This window comes from Vicia villosa, linkage group LG1 (genome assembly GCF_029867415.1).
Source record: "Vicia villosa cultivar HV-30 ecotype Madison, WI linkage group LG1, Vvil1.0, whole genome shotgun sequence".
NCBI lineage: Eukaryota > Viridiplantae > Streptophyta > Magnoliopsida > Fabales > Fabaceae > Vicia > Vicia villosa.
Window position 1 is genome coordinate 185954376 of NC_081180.1, and position 23932 is coordinate 185978307.

The window sequence follows — 23932 nt, forward strand, 5'->3', positions numbered from 1 at the left end:
CAAATTATTTCTATAGTTCTTGAAGAACTTAACAAGCATGCCTGAAGGATAGTAAAACAAATTAATTACATGACGATATAATTTTAGTGATATGATTTTGTAAGAATAAATATGTTTAATTTTATAAGGGATAATTGTTTGATAATTATATGATAATATGTTCATATGCATGTGTATGATTAAAGTGTTTAATCATGAGATACTATTATATTGGTTTTGAATTATATTGGAGGTATCGAATATCTTTGTATTACACAATATAATTTGGACATAAAATGTGTAATAAAAAAGCTATCGTCTTTTTCCTCGGGCTTGTAATACACTTATATTAGTACAATTGAAACACATACCATTGTAAGCCAGAAGTTTAGAAATTACACTTAAATATGTCGTTGGTAAAATCGGTTGGGTCATCTCGGATATAATATGATGCGAATAATTAGTATTGAAGAACCCGAAGTTTCTTCAATCCAGAGATTTTTGTGTGTTTCTAAAGGAAATTAAAAATCAGAGAAATTGAATTTTTCATGACATTAATTGTTGCATCGACTAAAATATCATGCAAAATATTTATTGTCTACTCACAACCAGAAATTTGTGAAATTGTTTTCTCAAACAACGATCTCATTTTTTGAATTTTTTCTTTCCAGAACTTTCTTGATAAGTATCATCACACATATTGTTAAAAATTGGTATTGAAAATCTTGTAGCATATGTTCATATGAAAGAAAAAATGGACTTGAAGATTCATTCTTTAGACGTCTAAAGTTAGTTGTATGATTGATACTTATGAGATTATAACTTCTAAATTATGATTTAGAAACATGCAATCAAGTACATTAAAATATTTATTTGCATCAAGTCAACAAGATACTATATCTTAGTCCTCCCTAATTTATTTTAATACTTTTCATCTAAGTGAATCTTTGGATGTGTTGGGTATATTCCAATTGCTCCAATATAATACATTAAGATGAGTCATGAAAGAATATTGAAAAAATATAATTGATATGAATCCCAATTTTGAGGATATAATTTGAGCAAATAATAAAATACTTGATTACGGCCCAGTAGGCTAATTATCACTTAATAAATTAATTTTTTTCAATATTAGGGGAAGAGAATAAGCAGCTGAAATCATGAACAAGAAGTTCAATGAACAATTTTATGTCTTGATCCTCGTACAAACCAATATGAACCAGATATTTGAAATCTTATTCATTTGCAAATTTTATACAACTAATTATAGCTGCTAATACTACAATTGAAGTGAATTCTCCTGTTGGATAATCTAATATTGCAAATGAATTGAAATCGTGCATGAAGCATGGTAGAAAAGTCAGTTTCAATGTTAAAAGTCCTCTACCAAAAAAAGAAACTAAAGTTAAAGATGACCCAAGTGAGGATATGAAAATTCTAAGAGCACTTTGACATAATTTTATTTTCAGTTCTAGAAGAAAAAACCAAGTACTTGGAATATGAAATAAAGAGATCTCGATAAATTATGTCATGAATGAAATGGAATGGAACCGAAATTGAGATAACCAAATAAAGTCAATATTGACAATGTCTTTGTATACAATATAGCTCTAAAAGTGATCAATGATAACGAGGATCACGAGTTAAAGTCTATTAAAGATTGTAGACTAAGTGAAAATTGGCCAAAATGAATATATTCAATTGAAGAAGAATTAAACTCACTTTATAAGTGACTCACTTTTGGACCTGTAGTTCGAATACCCCAAGGTGTGAAACCAATTGAATGTAAATGAGTTTTTGTGAAAAAAAATAAGAATGGTATAAGCCTTGATTTATTGCTCAATGATTTTCACAAAGACCTAAGATTGATTTTGATAAAACATATCCACCTGTAGTGGATTCAATCGATTTTTGATATTTAATTAGCCTTGTAGCACATGAAGGGCTTAATTTGAACATGATGAATGTTATTACATATTATTTATATGGTTCATTCAACAGTGACATTCACATGAAACTTCCTGAAGGGTTCAATATACTAGAGGCACGTTGTAACACCTCTTTTCTAACCCAAAATCATTCAATATATATAGATATATTCACATAGTAAATGAAATGCATAAACCAAAGGGCGTCACATGTTGTTTCCATAGCAATGAAAATCCAAAACAAATCATACAAACATGCACTAATCACCTTATAACACAATTTGAAACTTCATGCTTTCATACATTATGCATATCGCACGCGCAATAACAAATCTCAAGTAATTTCAATGAATATATCTCATACTATATCCATCTACCAAATCATATAACATAATCAACTCATATATATACATGTCATATGAATCAACATTTGGCAATATAGCCATCTACGCATTATATCCAAAATATAAAGTTAAACACCATAAAGATAACAATATCCAAACATTAAAAACATGAGTTCAAAACCCCCAGTGTTACATGATCAGAGCATTTGACTCACTACCTAATCAAAACGATAAAAACCGAAAGACTCCTCAGCTAAATCCTCGTGCAAGCACGCTACTCGTCGGAACCTGCACGATGTCACAATGAACATCATTCAAGCAGAAGGGTGAGAATTCACATAATAATGAATACATAATATATGTACAATGAATATAGCATACCATAGAATAATCATTCATCACACTTCATAATTTGAACAAGTTTCATAAGTATTGCACATATCACAAATACAATTATCACACAAGCAAGTACATCAATTCAAACATTCACATATCAATAAGTGACTCGAAATGCTAATTAATGTGACTCATACATGTGGTACCATGTGAGTATCAAGCTCACCGCTCCCGATTAAAAACCAAAGCCACGCTTCAGATCCGGACAAGATCAAAGCCCTCAAAATATGAACATATAGTTCAGCGCTTCCGAATCCACAAAAGGAACAAAGCCGCTTATGTTTCCACACAAGGATCAAAGCCAACCGGAGTACAATCTCCCCATGAATGCATGTACAACAATGTCCACAACATATGCAATTAAGATTATCACACAACCTTAATCATCCAAGCATATCTCAATAATTCGCACAATTCGAATCATCCACACCAAATTCGATTTCAACCAACCAAAACTCATTCACATAGAAATTTAACACACATATAAGGTTACTAATCATGTTTCTAACCATGGGTCAACATATAAACATCATTAAACATGATTAATTCACAAAATCTCATGGATTTAATATAAACCCTAACATGTAAAATCTATGAAAATAGAGGGATGAATATCCTATCATGCTACTACCCATTGCATACATATATATTCAAGATAATGAAGATTCTCCCCCTTACCTTAGATTAAAGTCCCTCTTCTTCTAGATTCCCCCAATGCCTTCTCATTCTCTTGATCCCTCTTTTCTCTTCCTTTCTTCTTTTCCCTCAAATGATAGTATATCTCTTACTACTTTAAAACCCTATCAATTAGTGTTCTCTCATATTGGGCTTAACCCACAAACTCACCTCATATTCTATTTCTACCATTTAGGCCCAACTAATCATATCTCATAATTAACCCAAATAGCACAAATATACGCATAACCAAATAATTATATCATATAATAATTAAACAAATAAATAATTAATAAAACACAAAATAAAATAATTAATAAAATAACTAATAAAATTCGAGATGTTACACACGTAATTTTGGATCTCGAGAAAACTACTCCATCAAATTGAACAAGTTTCTCTATAGGTTGAAACAATCTGGACACATGTGGTATAATTACCCCCAGTGAATATTTACTAAAGGATGGATATACAAATAACTCAATTTGCCCTTGTATTTTAATAAAATGATGTGGAAAAGGATTTGCAATAATAGTTGTCTATGTGGATGACATAAGTATTATTTGAACTCCTGAAGAGCTTCCAAAATCTATAAATTTCTTAAATAAATAGTTTGAGATAAATGACCTAGAAAAGACAAAATATAGGTCTGCAAATTGAGCATTTGGACAAAGGAACATTGGTACATCTAGAAGGCTATATAGAAAAGTGTTGAAATGCTTCTATATGGACAAATGTCACATGTTGTCTACTCCAATATGGTTGTTAGTTCATTAGATGTGGAGAAAGATCTTATTAGGCCTCAAGAAAAGGATGAAAATTGCTTGGTCCTGAAGTGCCATATCTCAGTGCAATTGGAGTACTAATGCACCTTGCTAATTATACATATCTTGATATATCATTTGCGGTCAATTTATAAGTAAGATAGAAATATTCACCTACACGAAGACATTGGAATGAAGTCAAACATATACTTCGTTATCTTAGAGATCCAGGTTACTCGTCAGATTCTCACAATGATAGATCAGAAAGAGGTTATTTATTTACATGTGATGGTATAACCATTTTACGGAGATCTATGAAACAAATCATGGCAACAACTTCATCAAATTCTGCATAACTATTAGCACTACATGAAGTAACTTCGAAGAAGAAATTTTTAGCAAGTACTATAAAGAATATCATCTCACATATAAATGTATGCATGAGGGGAGAAATAAATATTTTCTGCACTTTTTTTCCCTTCACCGTGGTTTTTTTCCATTGGGTTTTTCTAGTAAGATTTTAGCGAGACATATCCTCAATGGACAACCAAGGGGGAGTGTTATGAATAAATATTATTGTGGATGTCCATATATATTCTTATCTTTCATCTTCATCTTCATATTTCCTATTAAGTAGTATAGTAAGGTTATGATTTTTCACCTTACTAATGTCCTATAAATAAATATCACTTTGCAATGTAAAGAGAACTCATTGAAAAAATAATAGAATACTAATTTATCTCCTTCATCTTTCGTTAATTTTATAGCAACCTCATTTTTTATTCATTTTATTTTAAAATAAATTAAAATTTTAGAATAGTTTGCATTAAAAGTACATGTATCCAATTTAAATAGTTCATTTAAATAGATTTTTCTAATAATTTCAATATAATAATTTTAATCTTTTCAATAAAACTTATTTTTAGCATATGTACGTAGCCCCCAAGTCTTGACTCTTAATTAAGTCATTTACTTAAAACTTTACTGAAAAAATATAGAGGAAAAATGGCAGCAGTGTAAAAGCGGTCCCTAGCAAGTTTTGGGGGCGGAAACAAACAATGGAGGAAAGAGCAACATCCACTGCAACAGAGACAACAAAAGACGATGATGTTTGGTCCAAAGACACAGTCCCCAAGGTTTTCAAACTCGTTTCTTCCTCCACTTCTTCTCTCACTCACACTGACCTAGTTTCTCTCCTCCTCGTCAACCCCTTCCTCTATCGCACCCTTCTCTCTTCTCAACCCCTTTGGCAAGTAAGTCTTCAACACCAATCAATCTTCACTTTCCCTTTCCCTTCATTCTTCCATTACTAATCAATTCATCTTCTCCTTGTAACTATCAGTTACTCAATTTTCGTGAGTTGAATAATGCCGGAAATCGCCTCATAGCTGCTCTTTCTCTGGTATCAATTTTCATTCAATTTATGTGAAATTTGATGCTGTTTTGGTATGGAGTTTGATTGTTTCTTCTTGTAGCCTAGATATAGTCACGTGAAGGAGATTAACCTTGAATTTGCTAGAGATATTGAAGACACACATCTCATACTTATTAAACAAAAGGTAACCATACTTGACAATGATGTAGAAATGTAGAATGTTGATTGAATGTGATTTTCTGGCTGAATTATTTTAAGCGTTTTTCTAGTGTTTTGATTGTCTTCAAAGCTTGGAGACTTTAAATCTGAACGTCTGCCAAAAAATATCGGATACTGGAATTGAAGCGATAACCAGTTGTTGTCCTCGGCTGAAAAACTTTTCCATTTACTGGAATGTGAGGTGTGGTTAATTTTTTTTCTTAACGCGCAATGTTTGATTTAGGAGTTGAGAATATCGGTTTGGATTTGAATTTGAGTGTTATTTCAGGGTAACTGATATTGGACTCGTGCATATAGTGAGGAACTGCCAACATATTGTTGATTTGAATATAAGTGGCTGTAAGGTACATGATTGATGATACCTTAGAGTTGTGATTTTATATCACATTACTATTGATTGTTATTTTATAAAGTTTTATTGTTAATATTATTATTGCACGTACATAAAGAAATGCATGCCTGCAGCGTGTGCGTGTGTGTGCGCTGCGTGTGTGCCTGTGTCCATGTCTGTGTTTGTGTCTGTGTGTGTCTGTGTATGTGTTTGTGTTTGTGTTTGTGTGTATGCATGCACATTTCAACTAAAATCAATTTTGAAAATCAAGTTTGTGACCGGGAAGTATGTTGTATGCACCAGAAAATCAAGTTTCTGAATCATCTTGTTAGAAAATAACTGTTTGTTAAAATTTGGTACTTGTGTCTTCTGAAATAAGTGGTTTGATATGATAATTGCAGAATATTTCAGACCGAGGTGTACAATTTGTTGCTGACAATTACCCAAAACTAGAGTCACTAAACTTGACAAGGTATAGATTGTAAATATCATTACTCAAATGATGAGTTATGTGCGTTTTTTTACCCTTGTGCATTAGCTGTCTGTAATTGTTTGTGTTGAGATTTCTGAAATTATGTTATTGATTTAGATGATTCGATGCTGATCTTAACCCCTAATCAAGGGATTTGATTGTTTATATTAATTAGTATAAAGTGTAATTAAACACAATGAGAGTTATTCGGTACTTTCCCTTTATTCAGATCCTTTAGTTCCTTAGTCTTGTGTTTTGGTTGCTATCATCCTTCAAATCAATTCTAGTCCCTTTTAAAAGATTGTAGGTATCCTTGATACAACACCAGGAACCACTTCCGCTCTCCCAGACCCCCACCGAGTCAAACTATACTTTGATACCTTTGTTAGAACTTCAGTAGAAGTCCAAAACATCGGGGTAGATCGTCACATTGGACTAATGAGTAACCACGCAAGTGAGGTTGGAACTAGCTAGATGTATACGACAGATACTCACCAACTTGAGAGGGAGTGTTGAGAAGTTTGAAATTATGTTATAGATTTAGATTTGATTTGATGCTGATCACCCATAGTCAAGGACTCAAGGGATATGATTGTACATATTGAGTTGCATAAATAAATACATTGAGAGTTAATCTCTCCAGTCATTCAAATCAATTCTAGTTCCTTTTTCAAGAGTTCGATTGCCATGCTACTATTTATGACTAGTATAAAGGAGTGGATCAATTGTATTGTTTCTAGTTTTTTTTCCTAGTCCTATGTAAGATGCAATTGTTTTCCTGAAATATCCATTTCTTTCAATTATCTATTTCTTCTGGGTTCGTAATGTATATATACATCTCATAATTTGACACCTAGGTGCGTCAAGTTAACCGACGAAGGGCTGAAGCAGTTGTTGCAGAAATGCCTATCCCTTCAGAGTTTGAATCTCTATGCAGTGTCTAGGTAGGAATTGAAACTCAACCTATGGAAGTTCAATTTGACTTTCCCTGAAAATTCACCGCGTTACTCTTATTCAGTTTCACAGATGAAGCTTACAGGAAAATCAGCCTTCTGACACGTCTCACGTTTTTGGATCTCTGTGGTGCCCAGGTAAAATCTTTAGTTGTTGAAGATTTCTCTGCACAACCCTATCTAACGCAAACTGCTAATAGAAATAAGTTTGCCTTGCAGAATCTTTCGGACGAAGGACTTGAATGTATTTCGAAATGCAAGAACCTTGTATCCCTCAATCTGACTTGGTAAACTCATGATCAACTTGAATATCCGTCTATCTCATTTTATGAAACTAATCGAGATTTATCTGATTTTACGCAATAGGTGTGTACGTGTGACCGACAAGGGGGTTATAGCCCTTGCACATAGTTGCACCTCTCTTGAGTTTCTAAGGTAATGTCATATTTTGAGAAGCTTATGGCGCTTGGATAATTAATATCCTAGAATCACTTTTTTGCCTGATGTATTGGATGGCCTTATTTGCAGCTTATTTGGAATAGTTGGCGTGACCGATAAATGTCTGGAAGCACTCTCGAAGTCATGTTCCAACAGCATTACTACCCTCGATGTGAACGGATGTATTGGCATTAAGGCAAATTCCTATTTCAAAGAAGCTCTATACTATATATAACCAATAACAAGTTTTAACTTAACCATTTTTCTAACAATTCGCAGTTTTCTTCTTGCAGAAACGAAGCCGCGCAGAGTTGCTTCAGTTGTTTCCATACTTGAAATGCTTTAAAGTGCATAGTTAATCTGTGGTTACTAAAACTTTGGTAACAAAAGTAGACTATTTTTTTAACGGAGCAAGTTAATCTCTAAAGCTGTTATTTTTAATCTATGTAACACGGACACTTCAGATTGAATACACATTCGGTACAACACATGTACTTACATTGAATTATACATTTTTTTTTTCAAATCATATTATTTGTGAAGTAAACAAAACTGCTCTCATTAGCTAAACCATTCAAAAAAGAATACTACCATTAAAGAGGGATTTCACAGGTTGAATGACGAGGTATAAAGCGGGAGTCCCAAAGATATGTTCACTTTTGAAAAAATGTGTTAACTAACCTATATAATAACATTTGGAGTACATATATTGTAGCCATAAATGTTGCAGTCAAAAAATTTAAAAATCATAAATAAAACTCGAAAAATAATTGTCATAACTTACAACTCAAAAAGTATAAAGTCATTAAAATTTTCAATAATTGTCTAAGAAGCAAATGATTAACAAATAATGTAAAATAGTCTCTATTGAATATATCACACAGTTTTTCCATTCATTGTCCTTCTATAATGAAGGGAAAATACTCTTTTTCGTCATTTAACTTTGCTTCGGTGTCTATTTTGGTCTCTTAACTTTTAAAAGTTCAAATCAATCCCTTAAGTCTTAAAAACGGAGCACGTTTGTCCTTCCGTCTGTCTCCGTTAATGAGGGTTCAGATTGAATGTATATGTAGCATGGTTGATATCTTATGTGGCATTCAAATGTTATATCCTTAACATTTGTGAACAAAGCCCTCATTCATAAGTGAAGAACTATCTTTTGTGAAGGAAGACCTAGTGCAGTGAGAGAACATTGAAGCGAACATCATCGTGCAGTGAAGAACATTGAAGGCGAACCTCGAAGCATTTGCTAACAGGTTAGAAACTTCATGAAATGTATCAGTTCTGATTGTAGTAGAAATTAGGATTTTTGCATGATTTCAGTCTTAGAAATGAGGGGTTTTTTGCTAAATCCGTCAAATCCATGTTTTGCCATATGATAAATTATGGTTTTCTTGTAAATCGTTTGTTTTTATGTTTTTAATCCAAGTAATTAGGGTTTTGCATGTTTTGAATTGACTAGGTGAAATGGACGAGTATATAGTATAGAATTCACCATAGTGGTGAATTTGTTGATGGTGATCTTAGGGTGTATGAAGGAGAGGAAGTTGTTGAGACGAAAACAGATGTTGAAACATGAAGTTACTTTGAGCTGACAAGTTCAATTAAGTGTTTAGGTTATAGGAATTTTGAGAAAATCTATTGCAGAGACCCAACTTTTGGGGTGCAAATATTGATTGATGATGCAAGAGCATTAGCAATTGCTGATATTTATAAGGTTCACTTAGGTCTAGACATTTATATTAAACACACAATTGGGCAGCCTGGGTTTATATATGGAGAGTGAGAAAATGTTGACAATGTCAATGAGGAGCATGATGTCAATGATGAGCATGTTGTCAATGAGCATGATGTAGTTGAAGAAATGTTTTCTAAGTTGTATGAAGAAGCGGTCAATGATAATGATAAGTCTAATGAAGCTGAGTTGGAAGTTGAGAAGGTTGTATTGGAGGCTGAGAAATTAGGTATGGAGGCTGAACATGCTGAACATGTTTTGTTGGAGGCTGAGAAGGTTGTGTTGGATTGTATGGATAATGAGAAAGATGGCATGGAAAGTGGTGAGAATTGTATAGATAATGAGAAAGATGGCATGGAAAGTGGTGAGAAAGATTGTATGGATAATGAGAAAGATGGCATGGAAAGCGGTGAGGTGAATGATGGCATAAGTAGTGATGATAGTGGGTTCAAATATGACAGTACTCTAGGTGTAGATTTTAATGATTCTTCTAATGGATATGAAGGTATAGATGAAGATGAATTGGACAATCTAATTGAACAACATGAAGAAAGAGATGAGGGTGAAAAAATGGGAGTGATAGTGAAAGTGAAGGTCTGGTGAGTGGGTGTGACGGTGATGATAGTTGTGGTGTTAAAAAAAAGAATATCCCTATGTTTAAGATCCAAAAGAATACGGCTGATTTCAAATGGGAGATGGGTTCCTACTTTTGTTTAAAAGATGATTTCAAGGAGGCAATCACATCATATGTTGTCCATAGTGGTAGAAAACTTAAGTTCACCAAAAATGACAAGGTAAGGGTGAGGGTAAAATGTAAGGATGGATGTGATTGGGAAGCCTATTGTGCCAAATTTTCAAATGAAACAACTTGGCAATTAAGGAAGGTGGATGATGTATATAGTTGCAACAAGGGTTATAATGTGAAAATGATGACTACCAAGTGGCTGAGCAAGAGGATATAAAACTCCTTACAAACCAATCCTAGGATGAAAATCAAAGATATAAAGGCAAAAGCACAAAAGAAATGGAATGTTGGTGTGAACAAAACCAAGGCAATTAGGGGAAAGTTTAAAGCTAGAGATATGGTTGATGAATCATTCCTAGGGGATTACACTAGAATCAAGGATTACTATCATGAGTTGTTAAGATCAAATCCAGGTTCCACAATGAAGGTTGTTATTGAACCATCTCAAGAAGGTTCAGAAGTTCATATGCCATATTTTAAAAGGTTGTATATATGCCTTGCAGCATGTAAGCAAAGCTTCAAGTTTTCTAGGCATGTAATAGGGCTGGATGGTTGTTTTTTTAAGGTATGTGGAGGGAAAATACTGGTTGCTATAGGTAGGGATCCAAATGATCAAATGCTACCTATAGCATTTGCAATGGTAGGAGGAGAAAATAGGGACAGTTGGACATGATTCTTGGAGTTGTTGATTGATGACCTTGGTGGAAAAAATGAGTGCCTCACTTATACCTTCATGTCAGATCAGCAAAAGGTATGTGAACATAAGTCTTTTATTTCTATTAATTTCTATTGGTTTCTATTGAATTGATGTAATTCGGTTTGCTGTGTTGCAGGGATTACTACCAGCCATGGAGAACTTTTGCCTAATGTTGAGTAAAGGTTCTGTGTCAGACACTTGTACAACAATTTCAGGAAAAGATATCCTGGGAAGATGCTGAGGGAAATAATTTGGAAGGCTGCTAAGGCTACTTATGCACAATCCTGGGAAAGGGAGATGAAGAGAATGAGGCTGATAAATGAAGAAGTATATATCCATATGATGAAGACACCTCCAAGATTTTGGAGTAGATCTTATTTTAGAGGGACTAATAAATGTGATGTTGTAGTGAATAACATGTCTGAGTCTTTCAACAATGTTATTCTTGAGTCAAAGTCCAAACCTTTAGTGACCATGGTGGAGGAGATCAGGACATATTGTATGGAAAAATGGGCAACAAATAGAATGAGGTTTCAGAAACTGGATGATGATGATGATGATGTCTTGCCTAACATGAGAAAGAAAGTTGATAAAATAAGTGCTTACACAAATTCATGGATTGTGAGGTATGCATTATGCTTTGTAATATGCATCTTAAACATATGCTTTGAATTATGTCTCTTATATTAGCTTTATTGTGTAGGATGTCTGCTGAACACATATTTGAGGTTCATCATATAGAAAATCCTGGTGATAAATTTGTTGTGAATTTAAAGGAATGTGTGTGCTCTTGTAGAAAGTGGGAATTAACTGGACTACCTTGTGTTCATGCATTATCTAGCATTAAAAGTAGGAACTTCAAGGTTGAGGATTACATCCCTATTTATTATAGAAAGTCAATGTACATGAAGGTATATTCATCTGTCATTTATCCTGTGAATGGATCCAATCTCTGGGTCAGAACTAAATTTCCAGATGTCCAACCTCCTAAGTATAGGAGGATGCCTAGAATACCAAAGAAAAGAAAAAATATGGAGCAAGGGGAGCTACATGGGTCTAACAAAAAAATGAGGAGAACAGGTTTTGGAATCAGGTGTTCAAGGTGCAAGCATTCGGGACACAACAAATCAACATGTAAGATTATTCAAGGTACCCAAGGTACTCAAGATACTCAACATGATGTCAGCCTTACTCAACAAACACCAGCTACTCGAGTTACTCAACAAACACCATCTTCTCAACATGTTGTGAACCTGTCTCAACCAACTCCATCTGCACAAGGGTCCAAGAAATCTACCCAGGGTTCAAAGAAGACAACTTCAAGTGCTATGAAGCTAAGTAAGCTGGGTATTAGGAGGCCATCAACACCTTTTGTTCCCCCTGGACCAACTATAAGACTAAGTGCTGCCAAGAATGTGATTGGCCCAACTACAAGGAGGACAACACCAACAAAGAGGACAACACCCAAGAAAAAAACTTAGGACTATGTAGGATGTCATTTTGAATTTGTTATCATTTTGTGTAATGGTATTAACTGATATTTTGAACCATCTACTGTTATTTTGTGTTATGCTTATGTATCTTAGTTTGAATTAATGTCATTTTGTATGCTGGATATGAAAGTCATGTTGAACAAGTTTATGCTAATGCCAATTATGTGTTATCTTGAAATTCTGTTCATTACAAGTTTATGTGTTTTATTGAAATTAAGTGTTGCAATGTTACAACAATTGAACAAATTAACAATTGATCTGATAAAATTGAACTCATTTAATTGAACAACTGAACAATGTTATAAAAATCAACTGAAATTAACAAAAATTCCCATTTCATTAGAACTTAATCAGAACTTAAACATTACAATAGGATCCCATTACAATACAACTTAAACATTTGAATTTATCATAAACAAAATCACAAATGGTGCACCTAAAATAACAAACATCATCCAGTATTTTTTCAACTTCGGAATCTTGTTTATCTCCTTCCTTAATTCTTCATTTGTCAACTTAACTTTTTCAATCTCCATTGTTGGATCATCCAATTTCTTTGATAACTTTTCCAATCTAGACATTATGATTTTCCATTTTTCATCTTGAACTTCCTCATACAACCATTCAAAAAACCCACACATAGGTTGCCTTGTTCCCTGCAACAATGGAGGAGATAAAAAGCGTCAAACTGTAACAATGGAGATAAAAAGCTTCAAAGATTCAAACTGTAACAATGGAGATAAAAAGCTTGTACATATAAAAAACATACCTTAAAATGAGAACAACCCCAAAAATGTTTTCCATAACTCTTCGCCGTTGAAGAACTGCGAAGAATAGATATATCTTCATAGTGGCAACCCGGTTTCCATGGAAGATTCGAGATCGTGAACACACTGGAGTTCATACTTTCTTGACTTATATGTTTCATGGGTGACGAATGGAAACATGATTTCATGGAGGATGAAGGATGAACCCTAGTCTTCAATTTTTGGAAATAAAATCATATTAACCCTAAATCAAAATAGGAATGCGTATAAATAGCACAAGGGAAGACATTTTGGACAAATACACAAGGGAGAAGGAAAGAGACGAGCCATGTCATCTGCCACGTCTGCAGATTCAAACGGCCGTTTGCACTAAATGGACGGAAGAGACATATGTGCTCTATTTTTAAGACTTAAGGGATTAATTTGAACTTTTTAAAAATTAAGGGACCATAATGGACTCCAAGGTAAAGTTAAGGGACAAAAAAAGGGTATTTTCTCTATAATGAATTACACCTCGTGTCTCTAATAATATCACTTGTACCATCTCCCTTGAAGGGATGACTTCCTAAAACTCCCCTTTATTGATGGAAAGCTTAAGTAAAGTGAAAATACAACAATATCTACAAAAGCCATTTACAACATGGTCCGCCCTAGTATGTTTCTCCTCTAGGATCTGATGAACTATCCTAGGGGGATGTCCTTCTAGAGGTGGTGACATGTAAATATGCAAAGCTCTATAATATCATTGGATGTAATTGTATGTAATAGTCCATGGCCTATAAACTGATATACTCCGTGCATTCTCAAGTACCAAATTCTTAAGATAGTTCTCAAACATCACATCTGTAGCAACCTGCCCTAAAAATAAAAGATTTAGAGTCGCCACCTATTCTACCAGGGCGAATAGGAAACCCTACGCAGTTATGAGATTCGGGGTAAGATTATTATAATCAGGTCGAGGGAAGGTGTTAGGCACCCTCAACCCTTTCCTAAGGTTTGCATCTTAAAGTAAAGGTTTGTGGCTAAACATAAAGAAAGGTGACAGAAAGTTAATAGGGTAAATGACAAGATTTAAACTTGATTAGAATTTTGAGGAAGGGGACTCGCCTTGGTTATCCAAGTGCCTACGTATCTCCTTAGGGAGAATCAGAGTCAATGTAGTTCGGGCACAGGGTCGTACGCCTTTGAATTTGATATGATATGGTTTGAAGGCTTTTTGAATGGCCTATCGTAGTTTTGAGTTTTGTGGTCTGAAAGGCATTTTGAGTTGCCTTGTCGAAAAGGATGAAAATCCGTAGTTTGATTTGAAGTGTTTGGAATGTTTTAGATTTGGGCGTACAATCTTGGTTTGATGTGTTTCCGTTAGGTGCGATGATCAATAGATTTGATCATTATGATTAACGAATTATCTGAGGTATTGCTGGTTATTCTGATCGATAGATTCGATCGTCACGGACAGCAAATGAGGTGTATTTTAATCTTGTAATTAAATGATGAGTTTTATCATTGCCTCTCATAACCAATAGGTTCAGTTATTACATGACAACGAATTCAGTTATTTACGTTTTATTATTTTATCTCTCGCCAATGCGACTGATAGATTTAGTCGGGTCGAGGAGAGAATTAGATAAGGATTAGTTGAATTAAGAATAATATTAACGAATGACTTAATTAAATTAGATTAAATTTATTTCTCGTCAATGCGACCAATAGATATAGTCGGATCGAGGAGAAAATTAATTAAGAGTTAATGTTTTGCCAAATGGGCAGTAGGATTGGGCAAACCCTAATGCATATAACCTTCCTAGGGTTTTTATGATTTTTAACAATTAAAATGATTAAATAAATTAAATCAACATAATCGAAATAATCGGGAGAAAATCCTAAACCCTAGTTAAAAGCTTAACCCTAATTTATACCTAATCCTAAAAGACATTAGTTAAATTAAACCTAATTATCTAATATTTAATCTAAATAAATAATAAATGAAATATTAATATAGAAGAACCTGGCTTCACTCCTGTGCAGCTGTGTTTGAGAGGTCCATGGTGTTCCCTCAGTTTCTTATGCGTTGGATTTGCTGTTTGATGGATCCAAGGGTTGTTGTATGAGAGTGTACCGTAAGCTCCTTCTGGCAGCGCACATGGGATCTGCAAGTGAGTTAATTTAACAAAAATATATGTCTGGGCAAAGGGTCGAACCCATGCCCCTATCTTCATATGCCAGCATCCTTACCATTGCCAACGCGCCTTTCAAGTGTTAACAATGCGCAAACGAGTTATAATATTGAAACGTGATAAATAAATGGAAAAAAAGGCGCGCGGATTTAAATGACTGAATAGCAGCATGCCACGTTATCTTCTTCTTCGTGAAAAACCTGCAACACTGCTTTTACACCGCTTTTTGTAGGTAAGTTGTAAAAACACACACCTATTACACCTACCCCTTGCCAAATTCCTCATATACGCATAGAAATCACAATTAAAACCATGGTTGGTTTCGTCTTAACCACACGACTTCAATAACACCTGTTTTAGGCTCTGATTTTGGCTTAATCGAGAAACCCCAAAATGTGAGTTATGAACCCTAATATGGTGAATCACGGCATACACACGCAACGAACAAATTAACGGCCCAGAAAGATTCAGAACATCATAACAAACCAAGATATGTGTTCAAAACATGATTATGATTCATAAATTGTACGAATCGATTCAAAATAAAAATGTCAAACCGTGGGCTCCTGAGCGGTGATTTTGAACGCTCTGATCGTGGGTGATGTGTGGAATTGCTTCAGAACACCCCCAGGGACATATTAGAATCCTTCAAACTCCTTTAATCGCCCTCAAATCTGAATTCAATTTTTAATTTTTTCTTCAAGTTTTAGAGCTCGGCTATGGCTCTTGGAGGCAGAAAAAAACCTATCCTTGGCATCTCCACTTGTTCAGTATATATGTGAGGCTAAATTAGGTCAACCATTCTTGAAGAAAACCCAATGATTTGGTTAATTGGTTCCTTGATTGAAGGAGGAATATTTTTTATGCAAATCTTACTAAACCTGGCCAATTATTGTATATTTCTCTCCAATCTTCATGTGCACGAATTTGGTATGATATAATGCATATTTTGAGGATTTATTATGATTGAAAGTTAAACCAAATCAAATCTCTTGTATTTTTCTTTAATTATTTGATTTAAATGGCATTTTAAATGAATAAAATTCACTAAAAATATAATAAACATCAAATAATCGTGGCATTGGTCTTGGGCATTCTTGGTGACCTCATAAGTATGTTTGGATTATAAAAAGTCAGGCCCATTTGTAAAGATATCCATTTTGAACCTCATTTGTTTCACATTTTCCATCCAAAATCGACCAACTTTGACGAGGCATATCTCCCTCAATTTTTAAGATATGAGAGAGTTCTAGGACTTTCTGGAAACCTCAAGATGTCCTCTATAAGCCACTTTGGAACATATTTTTCATTTGGAGATTTTATCCTGATGATATGGCCTTTGACAAAAAACTGCTTTCGGTTGACTTTTTGAAAAGGACCTGTAATCTTTTGTACCATATCTCTCAAATGGTGCATTTATGGCCTTGGCTTGTGAGAGACAAAGTTGTAGAGAATCCAATTTCCTTCAGAATAGGCTTTGAGTGAGAAATTTATGATACTCCATGTGGAAGTTATGACCAGTCAAAGTTGAGTTGACTTTTCCTATAAAAAACCCTTAATTTGAACCTTTTGACTTTGTTCATTTTCGAGTCTTTACTAACGGATCATGATCAACCTTTGATCAAATGATGGATATAGCCTCAAATACTTGATGTTTACCAAAAATCAGGAGTTTGGACTGTACTTTGATCATAGTTGACTTTTAGGTCAAACTAGTCGACTGTGGATCACCTGAGCATTTGAATGAGAAATCCTTGGGATTGAACCTTGATAATTGACATGGGGATACCTTGAGATATATGAGACACCTTCAGATCCATTTGGGGCCTTAGAGATTCAAATTCTTTTGATGAAGTGCAAACCCTAATTTTGAGAGGCCCTCGATTAGGAGAATGTTGCTTGAATAAACCCTTGAACCTTGAGCCATTGAAGATGAACAGAGGAGGGCAAATTTTGGGGTATGACAACATCAATATCTTAAGATACATTGTAGGAGGCTTACCAACTGTGGGATCCATATAGATAGTTTCCATATACCTGGACTTCCTCAATACACGCCCTCGAATATGAAGGAACATGAATCGATATACATGTGCCAACCACCCAGAGTACCAACAGATATCTTCTAAAAGTTGTGTCTGATGGTGCTCATCGTATGAAGTAAAAATGACATCTTTTACTAGAATATGGTCAATACAATGCATGTAAGTATTTATTTATGAATCCCCCTATATGGATAAATGAAGCAAACACAAGGCAAATCTTCACTGTGATCAAAGAAAAATTTGCACTAGCCATTAGAAGGAAAATGTTGGAGGACTCAGGAATGAAATAGTTCTAATAAAAATATTAGTAATTATATAAGAATTATTCATATAAAATTAATAAGCTACATCTATATTACCTGAAAGAGAGAATTGTTTTCTATCATTTGTTTTGTCTTAAACTTACTTGCTTCATCCAACTTTAAGTACAAGCAAATCAAACATGAAACTTGCCGATTAAACTCATGAATCCTCTCAAAGTCTTTGAAGTAACAAACATATATAGTATCCACATATGTTGTACTTTTATCCACAATAATTATTTTTCCAACAAGGCACGAGAAATGGATCATCAGCGCACATTGTTTGTGATAATTATTCAATGCATCATTACTAGAATAGGAAACAATGAAAATCAACTGGAGCTCGTATGTGGTATTCAGATATCCAAATCATGCATGGACTCTCTAAGTGTTAAACCATTATTTGTAGTGCTTCGACTCTCTAAATGGAAGAGTGGTCCAATAATTAGTCTCTGGTAGGCAGATGGAAAAGACAAGATACATTGTCCAAAGTGATGCTCATCTCATCAATGGGCAGATGAAAGGATGATGCCTCTAAGTCTCATCTCTTAACAAAAGCAAATAGTAGTCAATGATGGATGAAGTTAAAACAAGTCTTGCCAATATCATTTAGTTAGGATGCTACTAATACTTCATACAATCATGGAGCATCAAGTTGAATCATCCCCACAATCTTCCTATCATAGGTGATATACTATAGTGTCTCACAGAACTACAAAATGAATTTGTGGTTAATATCAATACATATATGATGAATAGTAATTAAATATAATATTTACCTATCTGTTCCATATGTGAAGATCATTATGGTTTACATATAGAAGAAGAAATTATATGTCAGATGGCCCACTAAAAAATATTCTAGACATGGGAGAAGATACAGGATCTTGTGCGTGAGCATGTGTCTGGAGATGAGCATAAGCTAGGTGCCTTCCATGAAACCTTGAACCCTAATTATGGGATGAAGGTCCTTCAGCAGCGTCAGATGCCTGCCCGACATCAAACTATTTACTTTAGGCCTTGTGCGGATTACTTTTCTCTCTAGATATTGAGGCATGTTATGATATTATGCCATGCATTTAAATTTCTTGTTCATCATCCACTTTTCTATAGTTATATGCTAATAAACAACTAATTAGGTGCCAAATATGCAAGCAAACCAAGAATAGAACCAAAAAAATCTAACGTTCTGTCATGATCTGAAAGTAAGCATCCGGAGGGTGTCTTTAAAACTTATCATTCAAACGTGCACAAGCACTAATAAAAATCTCAATATTCTAATATCAGATAACACATTATCATCCTCAATCACCACTATATGTGTTACTTCCTTAGTTCGTTAAATGAAAATCAAGCAAATTTGGGGTTTATGGTTTGAGACGGAAGGGTATGAAAACATTTAGAAAGAGGGGGTTTGAATAAGTGGTTTCTTTTTGCAATAAAATATGACACAATATTTTTATCCTGGTTCGTTATAACTCAACTACTCCAGTCCACCCGCCAAGGTGATTTCTGAAGGTGGAGAAAAATACAAGGGGGGATTGAATTGTGTTCTTTATCAATTAAAATTCCCTTTCTTTTTCTTTAACGTCTTTTCTTTCACTTAGTCGTCTATTGGATTATGCTTAGATGTTGCGGAAGCATGCTTGGAATAAAGTTGCATACCCAATGAGACATTCAATTTAACTTCTTTACATATTATCAGAACTTCTGACTAGCTCAGTACAGTTCTGAATATGTTTGCATGACTTGAGCAGAGTTAATTGAATTGTGCAAAAAGTAAAAGACACGTTTATTTTTATCCTGGTTCACCTTCTAACTAAGGATACCTCCAGTCCACCTTCTTCAGGTGATTTGCCTCTCAACAAAGGTCTTAATCCACTATAACCAATCCTGATTACAACTGCACGATCCTCCGTCGTGACTAACCATCTTGCACAGCCAACTGCTGTGGTTAACCGTCTGGATAATGACCCGTTCACTGATCTCCGCGAGATATAACGTCCATTGACTCAGGTACCCTGCACAAGCCAGCTGCTCTTGACTTACTGCAGATGATGAACCGTTCAGTGATCTCAGCGAGATATAACGTTCATCAATCTTCTGGAGATTACAGGTGTGCTTCTTAATTAAGCAGATGGTCTCCTATTCTCAATACATATGTTTATGACACACTGACTTAAAGTCACTTCTGGTGCCTAAATAGTCTATCAAAAGTTCCTAATATATAACACATTGCGAGCAACAACACTATATTTTTTTACATTTAAATACATGAACCAAACTTCCTTGTAGTCTTCTTGTCTTCAACTTCTGTGTGAGATCTTCTTCTTCTGAAAGCAGATGAAGAGCAATAGCTCTTATGTTGGATGTTTCTATCTTGATCTTCTTCTTCAAATCTTCTTAAGCTGATTTAGAGCAACAGCTCTATTGTTGATTGCTTCTGATTTGATCCTTAGCTTCTTCTTAAGCAGCTTCAGAGTATCAGCTCTGTTTTGAGTTGCTTCTTCAAATGATCTTCTGAAAGTACAATTAGGAAAGCAGCACTAGTGATTTTCTTCTTCATATTGATCTTCAGCTTCTCCTTCTTCAATACTGATCTTAAAGCCCATTACAGCTGATGACACATTGATAAACGTCGGAAAACATGAAACACTTCTACGAGCAACAACTCAGTGTCTTCTTTTCCATTTGTCTTTCAATATGATCATTTAACCACATGATCAAGTATTCTTGGATATACTTTAACTCCACTGGAGGATACTGCTTAACAGCAGATTTTCTTCTTCTTCATCTTCTGAGATACTTCTCGTAGGCATGTGATGTGTATTTGATTCATCATCCACTTCGTGTAAGTTGCCTCTTGTGTAACTTCTGATGTGTCTGCACATGTTTTCTCTTTCTGTCTTTATGTAGGCATATGATTAATGTATGACAATGCTATAGCTTATTTCTGCACATACAGAGTATGTGTTACCTCTTGTAAATCTTCTGATGCATGTCTTCATATTTCTTCAATTAGGTGTTCATGCTAAGCTGCTTCATCTACAAATGCACAGATGCATTCTGTAAATTTATTCTCTTCTATTGTGCAGAATATTTCTTTGGTTGCACTCTTGATCCTTTATCCATGGATGATCCTCACTGGATATTCTCTTTTTCTCTCTAGATCCATACAAGGGATGGATGATCACTCCACTCTTCATTCTGGATAAATTGAATTTTCACTCTGAGTAGGATCGATGGATTCCATATGCTTTGGTCACTCCATACACTTCAAGTTTGAATATTGGTTCTATTTATCGCTTGATGAGTGGTTATCGTTGGAATGTAGCCTTTATAATCTGGTTGAGTATGGATTTGAATGCTTCGTATTGATTGGCTGCATGTGTCCATGACAGAACCTTATCCTGATGTCAGTTGGCGTACTATTCTGGTTTTTCTTTCTTCAATGTGTTGCATGTAGCTTGATTCTTCTTTCAACCTTGGGAGTTGTTCCTTTTAAATGTTGTAACCGTTTTACACGTGATGATGTTTCTAACGACTCTCCCTTTGATTCTAGGCTCTTTGTATTTTATTCAATTTTGTATGTTGAGCTGTAGATTCTTCATTGGCTTATACATGACTCTTTTGTTGTTTGCATTTTGAGTATCGCTGCCTTGTGTCTTCGGAAATTATGATCTTCATACTTGCTTGATCTTCTGATGTTTGCAAAGCTTCTTGTAATGATCTTTCTTGTTCATTTCCTTGCAGCTTCTAATGTACTTTCTGATTAAGACTTGTTGTATGTAAGCATTGATATTTCTTGTTCTTCTGAGTAGTCTTGTCTCTGATTGTTGCCTCTCTTGCTTCTGATCTGTTGTCTTTGGCTTCTTTGACGCGTTCTTAATCGGAACATCTGATGAATGATGTTTGGCTTCGTCAGTCTTCTGGATGTTTGATTTCATATCTGAGACAGTTTCTGATGTAGTTGTTGTACTCTTTTTCTGATGAATCCTGTATAAGATTTATAACATAATATCTACACACTAAATGAAACCATTAGTAATAAAATTGTTACTCACAAAATACATGCTTGTTATCATCAAAACTAGATTCTGAACATAGATTCTCAATCTTGTTCTAACAATTTCGCCTCTCTCATTCGAGGACTTAATCCAGTAATCAAAAACTGATTACAAAAATCCACGAAGGCAACAACCAACGTCTTCTTGAGAATCTTAACCACAACTTGGTTACTCAAGGAATACACACTTTGACTTCTTGAGAATCCTAACCACAACTTGGTTACTCAAGAAACAATTACAGACAAACTTTCTAACAAGTGATCTTAAGTGCTTCTTAATCTAAGCTGTATCACAACTGTGATTTTTCACTAAGTTTAGTACAATGAAGATGAACTTTAAACTGATACTTTGAACAATAAAATTTTATTTCAGTATAAGTGTTCAAGTATGAGATATTTTCTTTGAGCGTGCTAATTTGTATCTCGCTTGTGTTGTTTATATCATGTATGAGCTCTCTTGTATTTTTTTTCTTTTTCAAATGATCTTCTATTTATAGCGTTTGAAGATTTCGCCCGATCCTGGATAATAGGCTAGCTTAGCCTTTCATGTTTGTGTGTTATCTTGGATAAACTTGCTTTCCACGCTTCTTGAGACTTGTTACTAAATCTGCTTTTAGTTGTTAATAATCATTATGTCTCTAACAGTAATCTTTCTTCTGTCAGAGTATTTTATCTTTGTATTTCTTCAAGAAAACTTCTTTCTGACTTTGTAGAGATAACGTCTATCAGAATTATGCTTCAGCGGTTGGTGCTTTTAAGAAGTTTCTTCATTAGAACTTCTTTAGACTTTAGCGTGACTGTCTTTCAGCATTTGTATGTATTCGAAGTTCTGATGGTACTTGTTTTGCTTGAACTTCAGCATATGTTTATAACTTCTTCTGAAACAAGAGATATATAATTAGAGTATCATATTTACTTATACAAAATTTATTTAATAGTTAACATCAAAACACTAAGATAAAATTAGAACCAAACTTATGTTCTAAGAGAGACGTAACCCCAAATCTAACAATACAAATCTACCCGAGAAAATAAATCTAATAAATTTAAATTAAAAAAAGATAGGAGTTAGTTGCTAATCATGTATAAGGAAGACAACGAAGATAACATAAGTGAGGATGGTCATTTCTTATTTGTCAAATCCAACAATACAATGTGAGAAAGGATTGGAATGGAGATAATAGAATGCAACATGAGCGTGGAAGAGTTAAATTTGCAAGTAAAAGACATTGGAGTAAGGGATGAGAGTGATAAAGATGGTGGATGAAGGTGTGAGAGTGGCCAAAGGGATCATTTTCTATTTCTTTAGTATATAAATGAGGTTTCTAGTGTTTTGTGTTTTTTTAATTTACTAAATGAGCGATGGATAAATTGAGTCGTATATTATTAACATACGCTTGGGAGGATAAAATCTAAAAATGGTGCGACCAGATGTTATGTTTTGAACACATCCCTGTAACTTTCACAAAGTGAGGCAAAATAACTAGGTTTGAAGGGTTGTGTCGGAAATTATCTTTCAAACACACCCATGTAACTTTTACTAAGTGGGAAAATTAATAATAGAGTAACATATGTGTTCTGAATATAACATTCGAATGAAGACATTTTCAAAGTTTCACAGAGATTGTGAAAAATTAAGGAATGTGATGAAAATTCCTCGTATTTAAATTGAATAGCTCAATGTTATGTATCTTAAGTAAATGATAACAAAATATATTAAAAAAATACTAATTTTATGATAAATAATTATAATAGTTATAATCCATTATATTTACTTATACTATTATTTTTAAAAAATATAAAATAACAAGCTTAATTGTTAGTGACAGACATTTTTCATGTTTATGAGTTATATGCTTCAACAATAATTTTTACTAACATTACTTCTTACACCACTCTTGAATTCAAACACACTTCTCTATCTTGTTAAATATTTGATATTCCCCAGACACACAATCATTTTGTAACTCATATTTTTTTGTTATTTTGTATTGGAATATAGAATGTGTGAGATGTAGAAGATGACTATCA

General features: G+C 34.1%; 1 protein-coding gene across 1 annotated transcript; it reads left to right on the top strand.

The window, feature by feature from the left end:
* The first annotated feature begins 5059 nt into the window (after positions 1–5059).
* LOC131621151 (F-box protein At3g58530-like) lies at positions 5060–8396 on the top strand. Its single transcript, XM_058892340.1, has 12 exons — positions 5060–5339; positions 5429–5488; positions 5562–5645; positions 5731–5861; positions 5949–6024; positions 6413–6483; positions 7341–7427; positions 7502–7574; positions 7656–7723; positions 7803–7871; positions 7965–8070; positions 8168–8396. Exons 1-12 carry the CDS (start codon positions 5145–5147, stop codon positions 8231–8233), a joined length of 1086 nt encoding a protein of 361 aa, XP_058748323.1. The 5' UTR covers positions 5060–5144; the 3' UTR covers positions 8234–8396.
* Positions 8397–23932: the final 15536 nt, after the last annotated feature.